The 27,445-nt window shown below is 46.1% G+C and overlaps 1 protein-coding gene across 10 annotated transcripts in view; it reads left to right on the top strand.

The window, feature by feature from the left end:
- Positions 1-27,445, top strand: part of NPR2 (natriuretic peptide receptor 2) — a 49,303-nt gene that overhangs the window by 11,678 nt on the left and 10,180 nt on the right. For 8 of the 10 annotated variants that reach the window (XR_009564295.1, XM_030884219.2, XM_060300768.1 and 5 more), the window contains exons 1-2: positions 19,749-21,200; positions 22,026-22,231. Coding sequence is in view for 9 of the 10 variants with exons in the window: in XM_030884219.2 (XP_030740079.1) it covers positions 20,534-21,200; positions 22,026-22,231 (873 nt within the window). In the remaining variant the exon portion in view is untranslated. Of the gene's footprint in view, positions 1-16,096; positions 16,227-16,821; positions 16,886-18,225; positions 18,406-19,748; positions 21,201-22,025; positions 22,232-27,445 lie in introns of those variants that run through there. The other 2 variants (XM_060300774.1, XM_060300772.1) reach the window with 2 other exon arrangements.

The raw sequence follows: 27,445 nt of genomic DNA, 5'->3' as shown, positions 1-27,445 counted from the left end.
AGCCAGAATGCCAGATATCTTCTATAACTAACCATTCGTATGTTCTTTAAAACCAGTCATAATTTATTTGTGTTAAATATACCACCATTGTTCAAGCCACCTCAAGTATAAGTGCCATTTACTATTAACATTTATAAACTAGTACTAATATTAGATAACCAGATAATAAGTGGTGTTAATTCAGAGTAGGATGCGATCACTGTGGCCCACTTGACCTTTAAAGAAGAAATAAAGCTTGAACTAGTCCTGAAAGTTAAGTAGGATTTTGGTTGATAATAAAGAGGGTGGATTAAATAAGGAGGGTGGATTAATTTGGATTAATGGATTTGAGGAAAAAGAGATTAAGGACCAGCACATACACCATTCATGGTATAACTCCCCTATCATCTAGCCATAGCAAATGTCATTAGTCCATCGTGGCACTCATTCTTACTGAGCCTGGACACAGCCCAGTAAGACTAGAACTAGATAATAGGAAAAAAAAATGTAGACATTAAATGGAGAGATATTTTGAAAGAGGTATCAGTGAAAATGTCTGACCCTGGAGGTTAAGATGTGGGGCATCTCCCATGTGCAACCGGGAAGCCCTTGGTACAGAGACTGTGAAGGGTTTCTGTTGCATCTGTGCTGAAAATACAAGCGTCTGAGGGGTGTGATAGGCATCACAACCAGCCTCAGAAAGATAGTGCCAGGGGACTTCCCTGGTGTTCTGGTGGTTAAGAACCTGCCTTTCAATGCAGAGTACGTGGGTTCGATACCTGGTCGGGGAACTAAGATTCCCACATGCCGTGGGGCAACTAAGCCCGTGCGCCACAACTACTGAGCCCATGCACTCTGGAGCTCATGTGCCACAACTAGAGAGCTCACGTGCTGCAACTTCTGAGCCCGCGCGCTCTGGAGCCCGAGCGCAAGTAGAGAAGCCTGCGCGCTGCAATGAAAGATCCCATGTGCGGCAACTAAGACCTGACACAGCCAAAAAAATAAATAATAAGAAGAAGAAAGATGGTGCCGGGGAAGACAGTGCAATTTAGTTTGCTGGAGGGGGCCATTCAGGCTGTTTCTAGGCTGGGAGAGACCCTAGAGTTTTACCAGCCAGCAGAATAAGCAGCAAACAGGGGCAAAGGAACATTGCTCTGGAGATCTAGGAAGCCAGAGGACCACCAGCTCAAGGAGTTCAACTTTCTCCTGCTGCTACAAAGTCCCCTTCCCCTCATACATCCAGATCCATCTCCAGCTAGAGAAGCAGGGGAGAGGTGGCTATGTGAGAGACTGAGCAAGTTTTATTCAAGAGAGTCTGAGCAGTACCTTAAAGACTGTTGAAATGATCAGACCTGACTACATTAGACTGGTTCAGGGACTTCTGAAGGATGTGGTGTCAGCAACTGTGAAGATGTACAAAACCTTTATGTGAGTAGAAGGTGTCAGTCAGCTCATCTACCACCTTTGACGAGGTAAGGCAGGAGTGAATGAGGAATGATGCAGGCCTGTGCACATGTTTCCAAGAGGGGCTAATTGGGCCCATCTGAGGTAGGTTAGGATGGATGCTCAGAGCACTCAGATTCAGGGGGACTGCTTACCCATGTGTACCTGCCTCAGCAGCACCAATGTCCCAGCACTGGCTGGACCCATGGCCAAGGAAGAACCATGTGACTGGAACACATCCACTACACCTGGCCCGGTCAAACCTGTGAGGACATTCCTGTGATCTGCTGTTTCCATTGGCATCTACCTTTTATCTGACCTCACTCATCCTGAGGAGACCATGTTTTGGGGAGTCATCCAAATTTCTTGGATTTTGTCATTTACTCATTTTCTCATTTATTCTAATATTAGTTGAGTCTGTTATGCCACACACTGTGCTAGGCACTGAGGATACAGTATTTTGTAGCGGTAAGGAAATAAACACAAATAACTATAATGAAGTTTGAGCAATATTAAGTTTGAAAAATATTACTAAGAAAGTACAGAACATTATTGGAATACACATTTTGGGGGGACCTCGTCTACAAAGGAAGTAGTGATGTTTATGCTGTGACGTTTAGAATGATTTTGAGGTGATCAGGTGAAAGGTGGGAAGAATGTTTCAGGCAGAGGGAACAGTATGTGCAAAGGTGACAGATATGAAAGGAATGAAAGAAGTTCAGTGTATCTGGAGCCTAGAGGGGGAGGGGAGGGATGTGATGTGAGATGAGGCTGAAGAGATAGGCAGCGACCAAATCATTGAGCACCATGAAATCCATAATAAGGTAGTTCATCCTACTATGGAGGCCATTCAAGTGTTTCTATGCAGAGGAATGACGTTGCCAGCACTGCATTATGGCTGTTCTATAGACAGAAGACTGGAGAAGATCAACACTAGATGCTGGGAGACCACTTAAGGGGCTGTTGCATTGGTCCAGGTGAAAGACGATGGTGGTTTGGACTCCATAGGGTAGAGGCAGTGGAGAAGTGGATGGCCTTGAGGGCATATTTTGGAGGTATATCCAGCAAGACATGGATGTGGAGAGTAAGGGAGATGGAGAATTCGAGGATGACTCAGGTTTTTGGCTTGAGCATGCGGGTGCATGGTGGGTCATTTACTGAGTAAGAGAACAATGGGGTGGGAAGATATTTAGGGGGAAAATCACGTGTCAGGTTTTGGACATAGGAGTTCGAAGTGCTTGCAAGGCCATCAAGTAAAGAGATCCAGTAGGCAATTGGATATATTAGTTTAGAGCTGACAGAAATGGACTGGTGATTCATTCTTGGCCTATAGAAATGGTCATTGGAGTTATGCGTATAGATATAATTGTAGACAAGAGAGTTGGGTGGAGAAAATCTAGAGCCTCAAGGAACACCAGTCAACCCAAGGGACAGGTAGAGAAGGAAGAGTCGGTCAGAGACAGAGAGAACTGGTTGGAAGGAACCGGCAGTGTGGTGTCACAGAAGGTGTGCCACTACAGTTTGCTCTAGAGATGTGTCAGAGCGTTTGGCTGGACTCCTGATGGTGCTGAAGTTACCTATAATGTTTGATGGGGTGGGTGGGCTACAGAGGACCAGAGGAGCACACCTGGAGCTCCCCACCTACCTTAACAACCAAGCAGCCTTCTGCCTGTCGAATCTGAAGAAACCTGGACTCCAGGAGGTAGCAGGGGCTCAGAGGAAGGAAATGGTTCTCACACAGGTGTATTACCATCAAGCCTCTGCCTTTAACCTGGTGAGGTTTGGAACGATCAGAGTGAATCCCAGTCTATGGACCTGAGCCCTCCCACAGATTTGGTTGCATTCTTATCACTTCTTAGAAGTGTATAAGTGTATCCTCATCTTTTTTTTTCTTTTTCTGTCTTTGCCACTCTGATTCTGCTGCCCAGTTGGTTCCCCTTGGTTCTTGATCTTTGATCTAGTTTGGCTTGCTCTCCCTTTCTGAGGAGTAGCTTTCATATATACATACTTCTTTTTTTTTAATTTAATTTTATATTGGAGTATAGTTGATTAACAATGTGTTAGATTCAGGTGTACAGCAAAGTGATTCAGTTATACATACACTTGTATTCTATTCTTTTTTTTAAGTATTTTTTTAATTGTTAAAAAATTTATTTTATTTTTGGCTGCATTGGGTCTTCGTTGCTGCGTGTGGGCTTTCTCTAGTTGCGGGGTGAGCGGGGGCTACCCTTCGTTGCGCTGCGCAGGCTTCTCATTGCAGTGGCTTCTCTTGTTGCAGAGCATGGGCTCTAGGTACATGGGCTTCAGTAGTTGTGGTGCACGGGCTTCAGTATTTGTGGCATACAGGCTCAGTAGTTGTGGCTTGCAGGCTGTAGAGCGCAGGCTCAGTAGCTGTGGCACACAGGCTTAGTTGCTCCACGGCATGTGGGATCTTCCCTGGACCAGGGCTCGAACCCGTGTCCCCTGCACTGGCAGGCAGACTCTTAACCATTGAGCCACCAGGGAAGCCCCCCATCTATCTATTCTTTTTCAAGTTCCTTTCCCATTTAGGTTATTAAAGAATATTGAGCAGAGTTCCCTGGCTATACAGTATTGGTTATCTATTTTAAATGCAGCAGTGTGTACATATATACATACTTCTAATAACCCCTCTGCTTGACTGACAGGCCCTGGAAGCTGCCTCCTTGTGCTTGTGATAAGCAGTCACCACTGAGCACAGCCCAGTTTTATAGGCCTAAATAAGTGTAGGTGCTTCCTTTACCCCTCTAGAGGTGTTAGTTGCTCTGAGCCTTGGAAGTTCAGTTCTCAATCATCTCCTTCTCTTCTGTTTTGCTTGGCTGAAGCATATTTATTAGCTAGATTTTAAGGTGGTTCTACCTTTCAGTAGAAACTTGGCTTTTATATCTATTATTCTGGGCTAGTATCTGGGCCCAGTCTTGTTCATGGCCTTAAGGCTTTTGATGGCTTTTCCTGTGGAGTAATATTCTGTGGAGCTTTCTACCATGTGCTTTCTTTCCTGCCAGGATTAGTCAAAAATTAGCCCCAAATTGCTACCCTCCTATTCCAAAAGTCTGTAACCTTTATGTTCCTTGTATTGGGTCTGAGGGATGACTGTAGCCCTTAGCTTATTTCAGGACCCATGATTAACATACCCTGGGTCTAAATAATGAATCTGTAAGCCCAGTGGTGGCTTGTAATTTCTATACAGAAGCTTAAGGGCAGAAATCTGATTGGAAGGGGAGGGAGGCGGTTAGAAGATTCATCTTGATGCTGAGTCCAAAGAGTAATGTGACCAGCTGACTAGGACTGATCACCAGAAAAATAAAAAACAAAGATATGCTTAATAAAAATATGTACTTTGTTCATATAAGTGAGTTTTATAAATATAGAATCTAGGACCTTTAAAAATATTTTGTAGGCTAATTATTTCATTTACTTAGTTTCTTCCTTCCCCAAACAAAGTATGATACTGTTAACCTGAGAATTTTAAACACATGCTTTGCTGACTTTTTCTGTTTGTATTTTTAAAATATATTTATTTAGGCTGCACCAGGTCTTAGTTGCGGCACGTGGGCTTATAGTTGCGGCATGCATGAGGGATCTAGTTCCCCAGCCAGGGATTGAACCCGGGCTCCCTGCATTGGGAGCGTGGAGTCTTACCCACTGAACCACCAGGGAAGTCCCTATTTGTGTATTTTTATTTGGTTTACTTTATGGGACGGGGGAAGTAGTTTACTGCCATCGATGCCAACAACTCTTCCTCAGTTCCTCCAAGCAGTCTTTTCCTTGGTAAGTTATACTGTAAAATTCTAATCATTACTGTTGTGCAATATCAAAATGCCTTATATATGTAGCAATGACAGCACACATGCCCACACCCAGGGAAACAAGGTCATGTTCCACCTGAAATTATCTCCACTGAGGTGATAGATCATGCCATGATCGTGGATGAACTCTCCGAGGAAATGACTATGGGAAGAAGAATGCCAAAAGCGGAGGACCAGAGCGTTGGTGGGGAGATGGGGGTGGGGGTGGATGGCCACAGTTCAGAGGAGGAAGAGGATCTACACCACAGTGAGCGATCAGTGGACACTGAGATGGAAGGATGACTAGGAGGATGAGCTGTGGTGGAAGCCATGGTAAGAGATTTAAGAAGAAGGTGTTGGCTGACAGTGTCAAATGTGTTCGAAGTATAGTGGAGGAACTTACTGTCCCCTGTAAAGTAAGAACTTCACTGGGTTCTTCCTCATCTCGATTATTTATAAAAATTTTACACTAGACTATTCAATTCTATTCAACAAGTATTTACTGAGGGCTTCCCTGGTGGCGCAGTGGTTGAGAGTCCGCCTGCCGATGCAGGGGACACGGATTCGTGCCCCAGTCCGGGAAGATCCCACGTGCCGCGGAGCGGCTGGGCCCGTGAGCCACGGCCGCTGAGCCTGCGCGTCCGGAGCCTGTGCTCCGCAACGGGAGAGGCCGCAACAGTAAGAGGCCCGCGTACCGCAAAAAAAAAACAAAACAAAACAGTATTTACTGAGCTGCATACTAACTGTGGTGGGGTTGTATAAAAGAGGTAGAAAGTGTTTTAAAGTAATATGTCTTTTTAAATAAATATACTGGTTAATTTGTATATAAAAGCTCCATCAGTTTGGAATGGTATATTTGTTAAATGGAAACTACAGACCTATTTCAGTGACATTTGAAGAAACATCTTTTGGTATCCTTTCATCCCTGTGATACCTTTTTTTTTTTAATCCTTATCTAATTTTTTCTTATTATAAAAGTGATACATAATCATTGAAAATACAGTTATATGTAAAATTCTGACTCATCCCCAAAAGATAGTGATTCTTAACATTTTGATTTATATCATCCCAGGTGTCTACTGTGTATTTATATGTGTGTATGTGTGTGTTTAATGAAACTGGGCTCATTCCATACATTTTCAACTTTCTGTTTTCACTTAATGATATATCATGAACAATCTTTGATATCACACATCTCTGAAACAATGTTTAGTGGGCTGCTTGGATTTTAATGTATGAGTGTAACATAATTTAATTATACAATGTCCTATTATTAGAAACTTAAGATCTTTCCTAATTTTTCATTATTACAAACAGTGCTGTATTGAGTATCTTTGAAGCTAAATCTATGATTGTTTTCTTTAGCTAAAATTCTTGAAGTGGAATTGGTGGGTTAATGGTAAAAATATTTTAAAGGTTTTTGATGGAAATCACCAAGTTGCTCTCTAAAGTTGTTCCAGATTGTACTCTTACTAGTAGTATGTGACAGTACCATTTTCCTACCCACTTGCTAGCGTCAGGTATTATTATTTCAAAAAACCTTTTTTATAGGTGAAAAAATAGTCCTTCATTGTTATTTCAGTTTTATAGCCATTTTATGTGTGTGTGTGTGTATGTGTGCATATATATATTCGTTGGTGGCAAATACTTACTCTTCGAAGATAAATTTTATGAAAACAGAAGTGTTTTAACAAGGTGAATGGTCCATCTTGGTAGTACAGTTTTTGACTGAATGTAGATGTGACCCTGAAGTGGCCATATCCCAGTTCTGTCACTTACTAACTGGATAGTCTTGGGCAATTGGTTAATGCCTCTAGGCCTCAGAGTTTTTACCAAATGAGCACTATAATAGTACCTGTCTTAGGGAGTTGTTAGGCAGATTAAATGGGACAACTAGATGCAAAACGCATGGCCCAGTAGTTGGCATACGGCACAGAATAAATATTAGCAGTAGTCATTGATGAGCCTGATTTTCTCGTGTGGTCTCAAACCGGCTGAAGGCAGCATCAAAAGTGAAGTTTCAGAAACAGTTTTTTAAAGGCATCATCTTGGGAGTGATCATCTAGACTCCGAAGGATACGGTTCTTTCCATCAACAAATACCGTAGGTGCTGAGAGGATCCAAAAACGAATAAAACATGTCTTCTGTTTTCAAGTAGCTTACTGCCTCACAGGAGGGATGAGATGTACCCTCATTACTCTAATATGAGGCAGAAAGCGAAAGCCTCGCAGAAGAGGTCAGATAGAGCACCGTGAGGGTTCAGGTGAGGGACAGTTCTCTACAGATGGCAGCAATATTTGAACCAGACCTTGAAGAAGGGTTAGGATTTGAATTTGTGAAATATGGGATGGGAATGGGGAGGGTTTTCTTGGCAGAAGGAATCACCTGAGCATGAAGGCAAGTAAAGCTGGACATAGAAATCTGGGTGTTATCAACCTCTGGGACTAGCTAAAATCGTGGAAGTGGATAAATGTGTAATTGGTATTAATTGCACAAGTCACAGACTTGGAGGTGTAGAGATTTTAACTTTTGTTTTTAGGACTGGTATCCCCCTCTCCACTGAGAGAGGAAAGCTTACTCTTGTACATTTCAGGTATATATCTCTGGGCATTCTACCAGTTTAGTTCTATCCTTCAGAATTTTAATTCAAGGATGCAGGCCAGCCACTTGTAGGGAGGCTTGTATCCTTGTCACGAGTCTCATCTTGGTCATTTCCTCCCTCTGCAACAGCTTGTCACATTCTCCTCTCCCCATAGCTGGTCCTTTTTAAAATTTTTATTGGAGTCTAGTTGATTTACAATATTGTGTTAGTTTCAGGTATACAGCAAAGTGGATCAGTTATACATATATCCACTCTTTTTTAGATTCTTTTCTCATACAGGTCATTACAGAGTATTGAGAAGAGTTCCCTGTGCTATACAGTAGGTCCCTATTAGTTATCTATTTTATATACAGTAGTGTGTGCATATGTCAATCCCAGTCTCCCAATTTATCCCTCTTCCCTTTTTCCCCCCCGGTGACCATAAGTTTGTTTTCTACATCTGTGACTCTATTTCTGTTTTGCAAATAAGTTCATTTGTACCATTTTTTTAGATTCCACACATAAGTGATATCATATGGTATTTGTCTTGCTCTGTATGACTTCCTTCACTCAGTATGAAAATCTCTAGGTCCATCCATGTTGCTGCAAAGGGCGTTATTTCGTTCTTTTTTATGGCTGAGTACCAATAGCTTGTTCTAAGAAGATGATGGCCAGTGGTGGTTTTGATGGATGGTGCATAGATAACTCCTTAGAGACGCGTCCACTGTCTGCCTCACCACCAGCAGGTGAACCCTGCACATCCTCTTGCTCTTTCAGAGACTCTTAGGGTTGGCACTCCAGCTCACTTTCCCTTCTAAAGCCCACAGTTCCCTCTGGGCCCATATGAATTTAAGAATCCCTTCTCTACACTCCCGGGTCCTTAGGAGACTCAGCCTTCCAGCATCCCGCACCCCCCATAATAGTACATGCACCATCCCTGAGAGGCTGGCCACTGGCGCTCTGGACAAGGCAGGCTGCCCAGGTCCATCACTGGATGATCCAAAGGGTAGACTAGATGTATGCTTAGGGCACCGGCAAAGCAGGGCCACAAAATAGATTTGGAGGAAAAGATTTTGATATATTTTTTTAAATGTGAAAGTAGTTACTGTGGGAAAAAAATCAAATTTATTGTACTTCTTTATATTTACATTGTATTATATTGTAAGTGTGAAGGACTGATTTTATTTTTATTAATTTTTTTGGCGGGTGGAATACCATAATCTTTCAGTGTTTGGGGTTTCTAAAGACCCTAATTTGGCCCTGTGCAGGTCTAGTCTCCTCTTTGACTCCTCCAAATTTTAAGGGGCGGGATTGTCCTTGCCCTTGTCAGCGGCCCCTTCCCCAAATTATCCTGACGACAGGGAAGTAGGGAGTCCATAATGCTCCTTTCTCTCTCTTTTCCCCAACTCTTTTTCTCTCCTGATTCCCTGTGTTCTTTTGGAAGAAGAGGAAAATCAATTCTGTCTCTTCATTCCTCTGTATAACTCAGTCTGAACTCACACCAATAGCAGTGAGCTTTGAATTTAGCAATGTTGGAATCGGGGTCTTTGTTCTCAATAGCAGTCAGTTCAGTTTTGGCTTAGCTGCCACATTTCGAGGTCCAGCCAGGAAAACAGAAATCACTCTAAGTATTTAAATCAGAGGGAATTTCATCCAGAAAATTAGCAATAAAAGTGAAGGAAGAGCTGGGAAGCCATTCAAGGGAAGGCGAGGCAACCCAGAGATTAGCAACAGCAGGAATCATCTTATCATCCCTGGGCTGAAGGAACAAGGATGAGTTAGAAGCTGGAACTGGGGAGCGCCTGCCTGAGGGCGGCTGCAGCCACAGGGGACACACAGCTTCTGCGGGAGGTGCTGGCCAAGGCAGAGGGAGAAGGGGAGGAAACACTGGCTCTGGCTTCCTTCTGACATTCTTCTGTCAGTGCCCCTCGCTGACAGCATTCAGCAGGGATCCGGGAGCCAGGGGCTCAGTGTGTGAATGTCAGCCTCGCTGGAGAGGGAACGGCGTGGATCTGATAAGAAACAGGCCAAGGACTGAATGGGTGGGTTGGGCCAGTGGGCGCAGGAAGGAGCCCGTCACCACTTTGCCACATAAACTGGCTTTTGTCCCTTCCTAGTTAGTACACTTCTTCAGGGTGGGTGAGGCAGGCAACTATATTCTGACTTATTTTTGTGTCCTCTCAATAAATATTTGTTATATTGAACCAAATTTAACCGAATTCCTAAACTTTCTTTTGGGCATGTATCACTGACTGGCTCCTCTTCTTAGACTTTTCAGTGAGGAGATGAAAATTTTGAAGACCTTTGCACAGTTGCTATGAAAACAAGCAGACTCATTGTCTTCAAACATTTCACCTTTCCTGACTGTGACCTCAAACTGCTGATGGTGGGGTCTAGTTCCTTTTTGGGTAGGAAATATCTGTAATAATTACCATAATAATTAACATTTATATAATGCCTTACAACTTACAAAGTACTTTTACATTCATTTTCATCATAAGTAGGGGATCCTGGAATTCGTTTCTTTGTCCTCTGTCAGACTAGCGTAAAGCTTAGATTTGAAAGAAAAACATCAGGGTTCTCTTCTGAATCGCAGATAGTGGGCAATCTTCTCGGCCCTTTTTGTTAGATAGTTTAGTTACTTTCAGTAGCTGATGGACATGTTCTCAGCTGCCGTTTGTTGGCAGAGACTGGCATCACATTACTGCTCCATTTTTCTCTCTCAGGGACCTAGCAGGTGTTTGAAGACAGTGACCATCTCATCTACTGACATGGGGTCTTTGCAGTCATATGTAGCACACTTGTTGTTTTTAGAGCCCTATTCTCATCCAAATATGTATATATGTACAGTTGGCCCTTGAGTAATATGGGGTTTAGGGGCACCAGCCCTCCAGGCAGTTTAAAATTCATGTATAATTGTAGAGGTGGCTCTCCATACGTGGTTCCTCATCTGCAGATTCAACCAACCATGTAGTACTGTAGTACCTATTTAATCGAAAAAAAAAATCTGTGTGTAAGTGGGTATCATGGCATGACATGGAAAAATAAGTTGAACCGTGTTAACCAATCAGAATAGTTTGGACAAAACATGTCATTTAGAAAACTGGCATCTGGTGTGGACTGCTTCTGGGTGTATGCACGTCCCTAAATGTCTGACCTTTCAGGATTTGCCTTATCTGCATAAATACCACTCCTTCCTCCTACATAGAGAACACTGGACTCTCACCTCCTGCTTCCTTTCTCTTAGACTAAGACTTGTTAATCTGGGGTCCTTTGGCCTTCAAGGGTCTCAGAAGATCCTGGGTCCATGTGTCCCCAAAACGATATGCAAACTTTTGTGTGTAATATATATATGTGCCTTTTGGGGGTGGGGGGTAGGGAGAGAACGTGTCCATGGCTTTCATTCAATGTTCTACCCCCAGCCTGTCTCTGTCTTCTTTCTTTATTCTGTCTGAACCTTCAACTCCTAGTTCTTTCCCTCACTCAGAAGATGATTTTGCATCTTCATTAAGGCATGCAGTGGAGCCCCTTATTTCACAGAACTTGTCATATTATAGAAGATATTGAGTCGAATTTTTCCTGTTGCCCTGGAATTGGTGACTAGGGTCTAAAAACGGGGACAAAGAAACACTAAGCACCACACATTCTGGAGAGAGCAGCTAATGGCTGGGGTCAGTCACCCTCTCGAGGGCTTACAAAGAGATAGCAGAACTGGCCCTGGTACCTCTAACCACTAACCCCACCCACCCCTCATCACCTCACCTTGTTCCCAGTCTGTGTGAGGTGTAAGAGGACTCAAGGGAGGGAGTCATGAGCCTACCAGGGAGTACCTCCCCCTCCTTTTGCCCCCCAAACCAAGCAGGAGGATATCAAAGAGAGTCTACAGGAAAGAGAGGCTGATTTCTCATTCCCTGGCTAGACTCTGTGTTTAGACAGTGGACTTGTTTAGCTCTGCATTTATCTGAGAAGAAGAAAGGCGATTAGGCGTGAAAGACAGGGGCTTAGCGGTAGAATAGCCTGTATTCCTTCTGTTTGGCTTAGCAAGGACATGTGAGTTTCTCGTGGTTCCAGGGATACTGAGGAAGATAGCTGCGCTTGAGCCATCTTGCTGGTAGTCTATGCAAGAGGCTGCCTGCTGGACAGAAGCTAGGAGGGTTAAAGGAGGTGACCTGGAGCAGGATTGTTTCCATTAGGGCACAGCTTAGTGGAGAGGCCTCACAAGTGCCCTATAAGAGAGCTGGCATTTTGACATCTGTCAAACAACAGGCTCGGGTGGCCTGTCATCCACAGCCCACAGTGGTTTGTGATGACAGATACCTTATTAAGTGAGGAGACAGTTATCTCTTCCCTCTCTGCTCTCCTCCTGGTTCCCAACCCCTGTAGAGCTAGACCCCTTGTAGAGAACCTTCTAGAGAAGTAGAAGAGGAGGAGAAGCCACAGGAGGGAGCATGCTCTCCTCCCCACTTCAGGTTCCTTCAGCCATGGCTCAGGCTTGGGCTGGAAGAGGGAAGGAGACGAGTTCTGTGTTGGACCTGAGACTGGAGTTTAACTCAATTGGATTGGACTGAATTGTCACATAACTAAAAAGGAGCGGAGAGCTGTGGAACCTGTCTGTGCTATTGTGAGGAGTGGGAAGGAGACATGTCAAGGCACAGATGAAGACTGTGATGGGGTGGGTGGCAATGTTTATACCTAGCTGAGTTCAATGCTCAACAAATAGTTACATTTATCTATCACTAAATCCATCCCTGAATTCATTGTTCCATCTTCCCCTGCAGTCTAAGAGGATATGTTTCTTTTTCTGTAAAGTGAATCCCTCCATCTGTACACTTGTTTGTTCGTTGAGAAAACATTTATTTGACATCTTAAATGTATTGCCCCTGTTGAGGTACAAAGATTAAACATGAAAGAAATTTTTCCCTTGTAGAATACACAAACTAGCCGGGTAGGGTAGAAAGTAACTACCTGCTTTAAAAACAACATCTTAGGGCTTCCCTGGTGGCGCAGTGGTTAAGAATCTGCCTGCCAATGCAGGGGACACAGGTTCGAGCTCTGGTCTGGGAAGATCCCACATGCTGCGGAGCAACTAAGCTCTAGAGCCCGCGAGCCACAACTACTGAGCCCACGCACCACAACTACTGAAGCCCGCGCACCTAGAGCCCTGCTCTGCAACAAGAGAAGCCACCGCAATGAGACTCCCGCGCACCGCAGTGAAGAGTAGTCCCCGCTCTCTGCAACTAGAGAAAGCCCGTGCAGAAACAAAGACCCAACACAGCCAAAGATAAATAAATAAAATAAATTAAAACAAAAAAGAATATATTGTCTTTAAGAAGATACCTGCCTACCCCACTAGGTCATGTATTTTATGAGAGAAGGAACTTTTTTTTTTTTTTGGCTGCACTGCACTGCACGCAGGATCTTAGTTCCCTGACCAGAGATTGAACCCGTGCCCCCTGCAGTGGAAGTGCAGAGTCTTAACCACTGGACCACGAAGGGAAGTCTGAGAAGGACTTTTTATCTTGCTAATCTTTGTACTTCAACACTGGCAATACATTTTGGATGTCAAATGACTTGAGTTCTGCATGATTTTTGAATGTTCCACTAAACATTTGTATAGGGTGTCATATATAAATAAATCTGGTCTGTTGTTACTTATCCTAACACTGGTGTTTAATCTGTTTTTTGTTTTTTTTTTTTAAAGGAACGGCTTCTGATCTTACTTCTCTTAAACCCTAACTTACTCATTCCTTACAATTAGGTGCAAGAATCTGAGTGCTTCAGTAAGTCTTCTATGATGGTCATGTCCAATCATTTATGTATTGAAATACCTATTATTTTATTATAAGTTATTGTTTTTTATTTCTCTTTTATATTAGATTTGGGACATTTTATTGGTGTTTTGAAATTATGTGTATAGATAGCTTGTATTATCTATGAATTTCGTTTTAGGTTAGTAAAGTTGCTGTTATTTAAAATATTTATTAGAATAATGGAGACTTAGGTCTGATAGGACCGAGAGCCACTATGTAGCCATTGGTTTCCAAAGTGTTGTTTGGAGCCACAGAGCTCAGATGTTTTGCTCATGAGCTCCCTAAAATAACAATAACCCCCTCACACAGTTTTAAGTTGAAACCTAACATTTATTATCCAAGTTTACATTTATGTATTGTTAACAGGAGACAGAAAATACTAATCATTTTATAAGTTGAAATAAGCTGAGGATTGACTATAATCATAAAAAATATTTCATGATGATTTGACAAAGTAGACTTTGAACTGTCTTATTGAATAGAGCACGCCAAATACGAAATAAGTTACTGAATTTTTTATCCATGGGTTTTTTTCAGTGTATCTGAATTTTTTCATGGCCCGTAAGACTTTCCAATTACATTTTTTTAAAAGTCAGGTTATTGAGGTATAATTTATATATGGTAAAATTCAAATGTGTACTCCAGTTACTTTTAAAAGAAAGTATGTCACTAATGTATTTTCCTTTGGCTGTGCCAATTGTAGAGAATCTCAGCATGGGCTAAACACCCCATTTCCAATGCCACGTTTTACCCTTAACAGAAATATGTATATGGTAAGGAAGGCAGGAAGCCCCATTAGTTTAAGGCCCCTTGATTAATCTTTAAACATTTCCCTAACCAATATCTTCATTTATATATCCCTTTGTTGGGTGCCCCAGTATTTACACTCTAGAACAATTCATCATAGTAAGGTTTGGCGGCAAGGGACATGCCTTTCTTTTGTAAAGCGGGGGAAGGACTATGTGAGCCCAAGTTCATTCTCCAGAAGATGAATTTTAGGAAAGAGCACATATGGAAGACTAGGGCCTGGAAATGGATTCCCTTGAAACGATCTGTATATACATAGCCCTTGGAAAATCTTTCTGTACTCCCCTTGCTTGAAGGCTACCGCCCAGAGGTTCAGGGCTCAGAAGCTCTCTCTGAGAGGGCATGAAGGGCAGGGGTTGTGGATTTCTGGGCTCACTTCTACTACTTCTCCTGGAGCATCCGGGCTTCTTTTCTGTTTTACATTTAAACTTTTGTTTGAAGGAAGGGTTTTGCTGCTAAAAATATCACTTTGAAAAGCACAGCTTCCATGGGGAACCATTGAAGAAGTTCAAGCAGAGAAGTGACATCATTAGGTTTTTGTTTCAAAAGGGTCATTCTGGCATCTGAACCTGTCATCGCAGAGGATGGATTAGAGAGAGGTGAGACTGGAGGTCCAGAGACCTGTCGCAGAGGCATGGAAACAGTCCAAAGGAAAAACTGTAAGAACTGGAGACTCTGGGCTCCATCCCAGAGTGGCAGCATCCACTTTAGATGGAGCAGGGCCTTCGTGGTTTGTGAGTCCCCATCCAGCTGCCTCTCACATTTACACTTCCTGCGTGGCCCTGGAGGGCCTGTGCCTTTGTGACCCCAGCCTTAGAGGAATCTTTGACTCTTTCCTCTTCACCTGTGGATTCAGTCTGCCACCAAGTCTTGTTGTTTCTTCCTTCAAATCATCTTGTATTTGTTTCTCTCTCTCCATTACTATTCCATCATCTTAGACCAGGTGCTTAGCATTTCAAGCTTAGATTTCTCCAGGAGCCTCTTAACTTATCTTCTTGCTTTCAGTCTGTCTGCCAACCAATCCTACCTTGCCACTGTAGCTACTCTTTTTGTTTTCTATGACGTAATTCAACCATGTAAAATGAGTATAGTTTTGTCAAATCTTGCTTCAGATTTCTCCTCCTGTCCCAGTCTTTGGCTTCTCTAGAAAATTCTAAGCAGAGCAGAAGATTAAAATAGGGATTAATACATTTCCATTCTCTAGAAGCTGTTGTTTAGATCTAGAAATTATGTTTGCTTCTTTTTATGTGAGATATTTGTAAATTGAGCAGGACTTAAAAGGTGAGGGAACACCTGCCACTTTTTCTCAGTGAACGATTTTGCGAAGAAAGTATAATTTTAAGTAGAGAAGGAAATATAACCGAGAATATTATATTTAAGACTTTATGGCATCAGATGCTCCCAAGGGGTGGTAAGTCATTACTGGGGATGTTAACAATGGTGAAGGGTGGGAACAGGAACATAGGGAAACGGTATATAAATCTGGGAGAACAGGCCAAGTGTGGAAGAGCAATGGGAACCACTGGGACCTTCTTGGACACTCACAGAGGTGCTGGTCCAGGCTTGGAGGGAGCAGATGGATGAAAAAATGGGTTCACCTAGAGCTTGAATCATCATGGAGATAAATGTGTATGGTGGCTTCTCCTGACAATTCTTAAATTGCTTCCTAGGCCTCGTTGGCTCTCCAGGAAGCATTTTCCATGGAAAAAACTGCTCTTCTGGACCGTCTTTTCACAAAACTGATATCTGTGGCCCTCACAGTATATATCATTTCAACTTTCAGAATACATATCCGGACAGGTAAGTTAGAAGCTGGGATTTGATTTGAAAATATTTTAAATTTTAAAACTTTTTTAACTTATACAAGAAAACTGTGTGTGAATTCAAAGTGAAAAACCCTTGACCCTGTAAACAATAATAGCAGCTCTTTGGGGATATTGAACATGATGAGAAGGTGAACCCGAGGTCTAGAACCATGCTGTGTGCTGCTGTGTGGAAGGTGAGGGGAGCCGGGAGAGGGAGGGGAGTGGGCCACATGAGCAATAATGGGGGTTTGACCTGTTTCCAGGAGTCTCTCTTTCCCTCACTAGGGCTAAAAGAAATAATGCAGAATTTTAGCAAGGTCTTTTTTTTGCCTTTAATATGTTTCAGTATGTTGTTTTTTTGGTTTTGTTTTTAAATTTTTTTTGGCTGCAGCCGTGTGGCTGTGGGATCTTAGTTTCCTCACCAGGGATTGAACCTGCGCCCTCCGCAGTGAAAGTGAGGAGTCCTAACCACCGGACCGCCAAGGAATTCCCACTGCGTTTCTTTTTTATACTGCCTCTCCCTCTCCCTTACTGAAATGCTGCATTTGAAAATGTATCTTTTCTGCCTTATTTTATCTTACTTTCCGCAGCTGCTCTCTGCCCTCTGTTGGCAAGTTCTCTTGGACCTGTCTTGTGTGCAGGAGACAATCACATGTAAGTCAAAACCTTTTTCTGCAGGTCAGGTTGGTTAAGCAGAGAGAAGACCGGAAGGTGTTTTGTTTCTCTGGAATCCTATAGGCTTGGAGGCACAGTCTTGGTGTAGAGCAAACCGGAGGGTCCAGAGTTAGCTGTGAAATCAGGGAGGTTCCAAGTTCAGTACTGAACTGGGAGTTTGTTTGGGGCATCAGGGCTTGACATGGAGATTGGCATGAGCCTGAATCCCATGTCAGTCTCAGAACTCAGCAAGAGTCTTGAGGATCCTTTGGCCTGAGTGTGACAGGCCTCAGGACTTCTTTGCACTAAGGAAGAGGGCAACTTGGAAACTACCATAGCTTCTAGCAGCTAGCTAATTGATGCTCCACAGTTTAGTTCTGGATCAGATATGAGGTGTTTGGGCTGGCCCTGTCCCAGAAGAAATTATAGATGGTGTCTGTGAAGTAGTGAGAGGCATTACCAACTCTACAGAGATAAAGTTGGCTCCTAGCTGGGTGCTGCTCAGGCCAGCAGGACCTTTAGGTTTCCCAGGCTTTGTATGGGTAGCAGTAGGGCCACCAAATACAGACAAAATCTTATTGTCCATATCAGTGAGGACATAATTAGATAGTTGGAGTAAATAGATAATTGATCTCATTTATCTAATATTTTCAGCCTCTCCCTACAAATAAACCAACAAAACAAAAAACTTTCATTGGATGTTAATAAGAAACAGCATTAAGTGATTAAATTTTATTTCCCTGACCTTTCCCACTTTCTAGTCTTAGTGGCCAGTTGGAAGGAAGAGGGAAGGGGCAAGATGCTTGAAATGACATGTCATGCATTTAAACTTGTCTGGGGAGTCTGGGCAACAGTGGTGTCTGGTCCTCACTTGGGTCTGCAGGTGTTCCAGAGAGACTCTTCTGGGTCTTTAGTGGCCATTACACTCTAAGCACAGCCTCACATGGTAAATTCCTTGAGTCAGCAGAATATCTGTACGGAGCCCCACCTTAGAGACCAGGAAACCTGGATTCTAGTCTCTGCTCTGCTATTAAAAAGCCATGTAGGATTGGGGGAGAGGGGCGGGGTAGGAAGCTATGGGACTTCCCTCTCTGAGACTCAGTTTTCAATTATCTTTAAATGAGGGGAGTGAACAATATTACTTATAAGATTCCTCCTAGCCTTGAAATTCTGTAATTCTGGCAGAGATTGTGCCATTCGGATTTGCTTCTCTCATTAAACTGTGTGTAGTTGCTTGAAAAGTATTATTTGGTGGATTGGGTCTGAAGTTAGAGCCATGTCTTTTTCAGGTTGTCCCATCACCCTTTTGACTGGTCTATATCCTTCTTTTCCTTGCTCAGATAGGACGAAATTTCTTTACACTAACAGTGTCAGGAGCTGGAACTGGAGTTAATCCATCTGTGTTAAAGAAAGAGCTGCCCTAAGGTTTTCATTTCAACCAGGTTGAGGGCAAGAGACGTTGTTGGGGGGCTTGCCTTTGGCCTCTGTGCCCAGGGATTCCAATTGTATGCTCCTCAAAGGTAAGTCTATCATTCAGCTTTTTGTATTCACCCCCATAGCTTGTGCAAGGCAGCCAGTGTTCAATAAAGTATCGTACCTAAGAATAAAATGGCATTGTCCTTAATTTCCCCCAAAACCACTAGGTGTCGCCTTCATCTCAGAGAAATTACGCCCCTCCACTCCCTGCCCGCCCACCCTCCTCCCTCTACTCCAGCTTTCTCAGCTTCTTGGCACTCTGATTTCTGGAGAAGTGGCTTGAAGCAGGAGACAAACTGTGGCTCTTGGCAGGGGGAGGAGAATGGGTTTATGTGCATCTCCTTTATGACAATTTGAGGAAAACTCCCTAAGGTCCCATGCAGCCCCTCCCAGCAACCATGATATCATCCCTCACAAGCTGTTCCTCGGGATCAGATCAGCACTCCAGATATGGGGTGTCTGGGGTGAGCCTTCTAGGATGGAAGCTTGGGAGTGGGGTGGAACCCAAGGGGGGCACAATGGGCTTCCACTACTGGGGAAACGTTTTGCGTAATCAGTCTCTGAGCCTTTATCAGGTGCAAGCCCAGGCTGTGCAGGAAGACAAAAGAGAGAAGAGGCTGCTCTGGGCTCCCACCCTGGAGCAGATGGTGTGGTGGGAGCCCAGTGGGCTATGGTGGCCTCTGAGGACACGGGAGGGCACATTGGGGTCGTGGGGGCAGGAAGAGGGAGATTGGAGGGTTGAGTCCTAAGGAAGAAGGAGACTCATGGACTTCGTAAGGACTCAGGAAAAATCGGTCGCCGGAGCGCCTTGGTCCCGGAGGGGCTTATCTTCCAGGGAGCAGTCATGTCTTACTGGTGAAGGAGGAAGAGGTTCCCGTCAATGAGAGGGGTGCTATCGTTTACTAGGTGGAGGACAAGTGAGGATACCGAATATGTGGGGATCCCCGACTGTTTCCTGGAGGCTGGAGTGTTTGAGGGACTCAGGGGAGTTAAGAAAGGAGACCCTAAGAAGAGCGAGATACGCGAGGGGTGGGTAGGGAGGCCCTGGGCTCGTGGGAGTGTGTGAGATGGAGAGCGCGCGGCGGGGTGGCCCAGGGGCCTGGGGGAGACGGGGTAGGCCTTAAAGTGAGGGGACGCCCGGGACCTCGCCGGCCTGAGAGGCCCTTGCGCGGAGCCCCCGGGCTGTCGCCGGGTGGGTTAGAGACCTGGGAGGTCCCCGGGCGCCCGGGTGGGAGTGGGGAGTCGGGAGGGGGGAAGACAGCAGGCGCCGGAGGGTGGGGCCGGGCGGGGGAGGAGGAGGGGCCGCGGGGAGGGGGCGGGGAAGGCGCGGGGCGGGGGCGGGGGCGGGCGGCCTGCCCGGGGAGTCACACTCTGCAGCCGCCGGCGCAGCGAGCGGAGACGGCCGGGCCGCGGCAACCTGACCTGGAGGAGCGGCGCGCCCGGGGGCCCAGGCGGGGGGCGGGAGGAAGCGCGGGGCAGCGCCGGCCGCCCGGACCCAGGAGAAGCGGAGCAGAGAGGAGCGGGGACACGGGCGGGGCCGCCGCAGCTCCGGATGGGACCAGCGCCCTGGGCCCGTTAGTCCAAGCAGGAGCTTCGGGAGAAGGCTTCACAGGGAGATTTACCCCTGCCTTTCCTTCTCCTCCGGCCCAGGCCTCGCTTCGCTGCCCGCCTGCCCATGGTCCCAGTCCTTCCGCCGCGCCGGCCCCCTCCCACCTTATCCCCTTGGTCCTTCTTTTCGCAGCTCTCTGCCCTCCTAGCCCTTTCAGCGGTGAGGTCCCCCCAGGCCTTCTCTTTGTACCAGCCAACCCCCCCCCTCCACCCCATCCCAGTCTCGGATCCCCTTTTCCTTCTCAGCTTTAGATTCATCAGACGAATTCACCTCTCGCTCTCCCCATCCCAGTCACAGGCCCCCTTGGTCCCTGCCTCCTCCTGCCACCCTACTCTTGGCCCTCCTCCGTCCCTGCCCTAGGCTGGTGGACCCACTCCCCGGGGCTTCCTCCCATCTCCTCCCCCCCGATTCCTGCCACTTTCTGTATCCCAGCCTACCTAGCTTATCCTCACTTCTCTCCCTGGCGGCCTTCCCCAGGTTCCAGGCTGGGCGGTGCTTGTGGCTCCCCCGTAGGCCAGAGTGGCCCCAGGTTCTGGGGGGGGTGGGGCCGCTGCTTTCTCCCCATGGCACTGCCATCACTCCTGCTGGTGGTGGCGGCCCTGGCAGGTGGGGTGCGTCCCCCAGGGGCGCGGAACCTGACGCTGGCGGTGGTGCTGCCAGAACACAACCTGAGCTATGCCTGGGCCTGGCCACGGGTGGGTCCCGCTGTGGCACTCGCTGTGGAGGCGCTGGGCCGGGCGCTGCCCGTGGACCTACGGTTCGTCAGCTCTGAACTAGATGGCGCCTGCTCTGAGTACCTGGCCCCGCTGCGCGCTGTGGACCTCAAGCTCTACCACGATCCCGACCTTCTGTTGGGCCCCGGTTGCGTGTACCCCGCTGCCTCTGTGGCCCGCTTTGCCTCACATTGGCGCCTTCCCCTGCTGACTGCGGGTGCTGTGGCCTCTGGTTTTGCGGCTAAGAATGAGCATTATCGTACCCTGGTGCGCACTGGTCCCTCTGCTCCCAAGCTGGGTGAGTTTGTAGTGACGCTACATGGGCACTTCAATTGGACTGCCCGTGCTGCCTTGCTGTATCTGGATGCTCGCACAGATGACCGGCCTCACTACTTCACCATCGAGGGCGTCTTTGAGGCCCTGCAGGGCAGCAACCTCAGTGTGCAGCACCAGGTGTATGCCCGTGAGCCGGGGGGCCCTGAGCAGGCCACCCACTTCATCCGGGCCAACGGGCGCAGTGAGTGTGGCCCGGGCTACTTAGGGTCAGGGGAGGAGGGTCGCTGTGTCCCTGGAGCTGAGCACTGGGAAGCTGTAGATGGAGATAGCCGTGGAGGAGCCGAATGTGGTGGTTGGGATCAAGAAACACGTGTGGATGGAGCCCCTGGGAGGGGCTAAGGCGTTATGTTGGGGGGCTTGTGGATGTCACAGACAGATGTGAACAAGGAGTAAGATGGCCTGAGGGGAGAAGCTTGTGTCGGGAAGAGTGTGGGATTGGGGGAAGTTGAATTTGGGGAGCAGTGTGAGTTCCCTGGAGTAGTGAGTGTGGTTGATGGTCACTCCAAAATGTGTGCCTGTCTGTGAGCAGAGACTTCTCAGACTGGGCCGCCAGTACCCCTTGGTGGCATAAAAAGCGTGAAGACTCCATAAATGGGCTTTGCGGTGCAGCTGATTAGGTTGGGAAAGACAGGTAAAGCTCCCACTGAGAGAAGTTCTGAGCAGTCAGTACCTTTGAGCTTAGGGAAAGACAGGGCAGAGTGGGGGAGTGAGGAGGGCTGGCGGGGAGCAGCAGGCAGGGCTCTGGGAAGAGGAGGGGCTTGAAGGATAGCTCCCTTCCTCTGGGGTCTGGAGTCAGGCTCTGACTTCTGCCAGATGGTCCATACGGTCCCAGGGTACTTATGACATAGACTCCAAGGGGGGAGGGATGGGGAACATCTGCTGGGTGGTTGATAGATTAGGGCCTCTCTTCCTCGCTAAAGATGGGAATGCAGATGGTCAGAGAGGGGGCTGTCTAGGGTCCTGGATGCTTTCTCAGAGTGCCCCTCTGTCACGTACCTGCTCCCAGTTGTGTATATCTGCGGCCCTCTGGAGATGCTGCATGAGATCCTGCTTCAGGCCCAGAGGGAGAACCTGACCAACGGAGATTATGTCTTCTTTTACCTGGATGTCTTTGGAGAGAGTCTCCGTGCGGGCCCCACGCGCTCCACAGGCCGGCCCTGGCAGGACAATCGCACCTGGGAACAGGCCGAGGCCCTCAGAGAAGCTTTTCAGGTATCATTTGAGCCAAACTTGAAGGGAGCAGGGAGAGGAGCTTTTTTGGGAATTCTCTCTCTGTCACAAGACCCCACAGAAACCCTAGCAACAGGGCAAGAATTGTGAACCACAGGGATTAAATGGACGGAGGCTTTCCAAGTCTAGTCTCACCTTTGTGGCTCTTTCTCAGTGTGTCTTCCAAGGCTACCTCCCAAGATCCTGGAACACTGACTCTTCCTAAGTACCAATGGTAGATATACCGTGGGGTCGGGGGGGTGGGAAGTTCAGGAAAAGATCTAGACCCCGCCCCTGGGAGGGCTTCCACCCTTTCTGGAGAGGTGAGGCATGATTGTGGTGCAGTTAGATACAAGTACAAGAAAGGATGTGATGATGTGTCCTGGAACAGACACTAAGAACTTGAGTGGTTCAGAGGAGAGAGTCACTGTGGGCTGGGTTTAGGGGAAGCTGTTATAAAGGAAGCAAGACTCTATGGTGACTTTAAAGATAGATGTCATATTCCTAGTCAGAGTGGGAGAGAGGATGCAGGCAGCTGGAGCAAAGAAAAAAAGATGGGAATGGACATGTTTGGGGATCCAAGAAGATACTGACCTGACAAGAAAGAATGGTTCACTTGGAGCACATTATAGGAAATAATGCTGCGGAGGTAGATTCAGATTAAGGAGAGCTCTGAACCTAAGACTGAGGCGTTTGGACTTGAATGGTGGGGTCTTTGAGGTTTTTTTGTGATGAGAAATATACTGACAGAACTCAGGTTGGATTAGAAGAGGAGGAGACAGTGAGGCCACCTGCAATAGGTTAGAATGCAGTATGGAGGTATGGGCTTGAACTATGGTGATGATAGCAGGAATGAAAAGAGATGGATATGAGAAGCAGTTTGTAGGGAAAATTGACATGACTGTCTTCACTTCACTTCTCTGCTCAAAACTTTCAATGACTTATTTCCTACAGAATAAAGTCCTGACTCCTTATCATGACATTTAAGATTTTATACAGTCCTCAACCCACTTTTAAAATCTTACCTCCCAGTACTGCTAAGTACTCCAGCCGGCTAGACTTCGCTCAGACCTGCTACCTCGGGCCTCCCTGCCCCGCTGCCTTTGGGCTCTTTGCTGCTTTTGTCCACAGTGGTCTTCCTCCCCTTACCCCAAATCTCTCCCTCTCAAAATCATACCCATGAATTGCTCCCCGATTCTCCCACCAATTTTTCACTTACTTATGTATATAAGTACTTTTTAAAACTTATTTATGCATACCCCCTTCTTATCCCCAAAAGAATTTGAGGTGGCGTATAGGATAACCTTCAGGTCTTTTCAACCCTGAGATTCTTTGACTCTAAGTAGATGTGTATAAGGGCTGGACTTGGGTGGCCACCTTCTGCAATGAGTAAGGTTTTATGTGGCTGTGATTATATATTCGGTAGTGTCTGACTGTGAATGACATATCTGTTTGCATGCCTGAGTATAAGTCTGTGACCGTCACACTTGAACATGGGCAGTGGCAGGACAGGTTTTGTTGCTGCTGAACTTTTGCCTAAAACGACCTTCTCACCTTTGTGTGTCTGGATAATGCTTGTGTATTCTATAATACTCAAATCAGTTATTTTCCCTTCTAGGAAACAATCCCTGAATCCTCAGGTTGGACTGAATTTCCCACTCTTGTGCCTATCTCTAACTCCTCTAGAACTTACAACATTATTCAGTCAATGTCTGATTCATCTGAAGACTGACTCATTCTGTTAGTGTTTACTTAGCTAGCACCTGTTATGTCCTAGTCACTGTGCGAGGTGCTAGTATACAGCAGAGAACATAACAGATGTCCCTGCCTTTTGGAGCCTACATTCAGTAGAACAGACAGACATAAACAAGCAATAGATACAAACATAGAACAAACTGTGATGTGTTACTTAAAAAGAGAAAAAAAGCATAGCGTGGTATGAGAGGAGAGTATCAGGGGGGTTGTGCTTTAGCTAGTGTGGTCAAGGAGGGTCTCTCTAACCCTCCCAGATGGGAAGACTCCACAGGCTTCTGGGCCATACTGTCTTTGTGGAGGGAACACCTCTCTTCTTGTGGGAGAATTCCTACCAGCCAAGGGGCCCCAGCACTTAGGGTAGGAGGAGGAGGGATCTAGTCTGCTAACAATTAGTTACATACAGTTGACTCTTGAACACTGTGGGGGTTAGGGGCACCCACCCTCCATGCAATCGAAAATCTGAGTATAACTTTACAGTCAGGCTTCCCTCTTGGAGGTTCCATCCACATCTGTGGATTCAACCAAGTGTAGATCATGTAGTACCATGGTCTGCGTTTATTGAAAAAAATCTGCATATCAGTGGACCTGTGCAGTTCAAACCCAAGTTTTTCCAGGGTGAACTGTAAATTAATTCTCAGCTCTCCCACTCACTGTAGGCATTATTCAGACAGAAAAACAAAGAGGGAGGTTTTGCTACGATATAAGAGAAGGGGCAGTCAAGAATATGCTAAGGGGAAAATCAAAGGGAAGTGGTGTGGTCAGCTCCAGACAAGGGTGAAAGAGCAGAGAGCCCACACCCCAGAGATACCTGGCCCGCTGGGGTCCCAGAGCAGGCCAGCCTGGAAAAGGTGGCGGCAGAGGTGAGGAGTCCCTGATGTAGATGCCCACAGCCTTTCCAGGAGGGTGTCATGCCCAAGGAAGGGGTCCCAGCTCATGCTGGATACTAGCTATTGGGGGAGAGGACTCTCAAATTAAATATGTTGCTATGATTTTTCTCCCTCATTGAACCGTAGCCGCTTGAGGGCAGGGACCATGCTTGTCTTTGTATTCCGTGTGCCTAGCACGTTTGTTGAATTGAATCAACGTGTGTGTTGGGAAGAGGGGGGATGGGGTTAGGAATTCATTTAGACAGGAGTAGAGCCGGCAGGTACTGTAAACCAAGATGATCAACCAGGAAAGGGAAGAATACGTAGATACGGTGGAACTAACCAAATGACTAGGCTCTAAGGATCCAGAGGCTCTGTCTGGACATTTGAGGACATTCTACAGGGTCAGAAACCCAGGGAGAAGCCACAAACTAGGTGACCAGCATGAGACTGGGGTACAGATGGGGGACACCAGCGGCTAGAATGGAAGTAAGCAGTAAACCAAGGGCCGTGGAAGGCAGCATCTCTTGTGGAGACCATTCTGTTAATTTAGGCCACTGTTAACAGCGCCTCCTGCGGCAGCCAGAGTGGGTCTGGGTGTGGGTGGGCCCACAGGCAGAGCCAGGCATCTGCTGTCCTTGCACATTTCCCGGGTGCCCTCCTGGCTTCCACCCACCGCTGTACCCATTTTGGCAGCCTTTGCTTTTTTTTTTTTTTTTTTTCCGCCTGGGGTCCCCTGTGCAACGGGACACAGTTACCTACCTTTACCTTCTCTCTAGCCCCTGAGCAAGAACAGAAATTCTTTGGAAGTTCTTCTGCTTCTCTCTCTTTTTTTTAGTAGCTGGTAACCACAGCAAAACAGAGTCGAGCATAGCAGTTCTCAAAGTGTGGTCTTGGGATCCTGGGGGCCCCTGGAATCCTTTTTTAGGGGGACAATGAGGGCAAAACTAGTTTAAAAATAATACTAAGGTGTTATTTGCCTCCGTCACTCTCATTCTTCCATGATTGTACAGTGGAGTTTTCCAGAGGTTATGTGACGTGTGATGATGTCATCATTCTGGCAGCTATAGGAGGTGTGCTTGTGTATTCTTGTGTTTTAAAACTTTGTCAGTTTTAATTTCTAATATGGTAAATATTGATAGATGTAATCCAAACAAACAAAAGCTCCTTGGGGTCCTCAATAATTTCTAGTAGCGTAAAGGTGTCATGAGAGCAAAAAGATTGAGAACTGCTAGTCTAGCAAAGAAAAAACCTAGGCAATTACTTTTTAAAAAGCATTGAAAACCTATTATCAACCTTTATAATGAAATAGATATTGTGTGAAGCCTGATCTTTTCAAGTTTTTTAACTAACTTTTTACATTTTTTGTCAACCGTATCCTACCCTTCTATTTTTCTTTTATTCTTTGAATAGGTGTTACTGAACGAACCCTTCCAGCCCCACCCTCAGTCTCCCTCTCCTTTTTAATTCTGCCTGACAGTGGGAGAGTATTAGCAGTGTGTGATCAAGCATCCAAACGCTCCAGTAAGAATAATTACATCATGAAGTAGACTCCAGTCTAATATAATCAATGTGTATTAGAAACTGACTTCATTATTTCCTACCTGGAATGAATTGATCTATAATAGGTCGTAAGTGATATATCTAGTATCTCTATGGTACTTTCTATGACAGGAATTAACACAACTGGTAGAAACGGCTAGTTTTATTTTTTAAAGAATCAATTTTATTTATTATATTTATTTTTTGGTTGCGTTGGGCCTTCGTTGCTGCACATGAGCTTTCTGTAGTTGTGGCGAGGGGGCGCTACTCCTTGTTGCGGTGCGCAGGTTTCTCATTGTGGTGGCTTCTCTTGTTGTGAAGCACGGGCTCTAGGCGCATGGGCTTCAGTAGTTGTGGCACACGGGCTCAGTAGTTGTGGCTCGCGGGATCTAGAGCACAGGCTCAGTAGTTGTGGCACACAGGCTTAGTTGCTCTGCGGCACGTAGGATCTTCCCCGACCAGGGATCGAACCTGGCAGGTGGATCCGCCTTGGCAGGTGGATTCCTAACCACTGCGCCACCAGGGAAGTCCCAAAATGACTAGTTTTAATCTCTCATTTCACAAAGTCACGTTTCACAAAATATATTGATCTGAAGTCTTTCCCCAAAGTTGCAGTGCCAGTTCCCTGACGAAGGCAGAGGCTGGTCTCAGTGATTGTGGAGGCCTGAGGTGGAGGCAGAGGCCAAGAAGCGGGAAGTGTGTGAGGCCAGTGGGCCAGTGGGAGCCAGGCAGGCATCCCAGTGAAAGACAGAGACATGCTGACTGTGGCCAATGAGAAGTGTGCATGACTGAGACCATGTGTGCCACTGGCTTATCTATGAGATGTGTGTGGGCATGTGACTGTGTGTTTTCCTTGTGACTCATGATGTGTGGGACTATGCCAGTATGCAGGACTGCATATGGTGGGTGTTCCATGCACATTAAAGGAGCCGGCTCATGGCTTTTTACAGATGGAATCACTCTCTCAAAGGATTTCCCCCAGTTGTCATAGGACCTGAAATCTCTAATTCACTGGGTGGAGGCACTGTGCTCAAGTGGCCCAAATGAAAATGTA

This window comes from Globicephala melas, chromosome 6 (genome assembly GCF_963455315.2).
Source record: "Globicephala melas chromosome 6, mGloMel1.2, whole genome shotgun sequence".
NCBI lineage: Eukaryota > Metazoa > Chordata > Mammalia > Artiodactyla > Delphinidae > Globicephala > Globicephala melas.
This window is presented reverse-complemented; position numbering and strand designations above follow the sequence as displayed.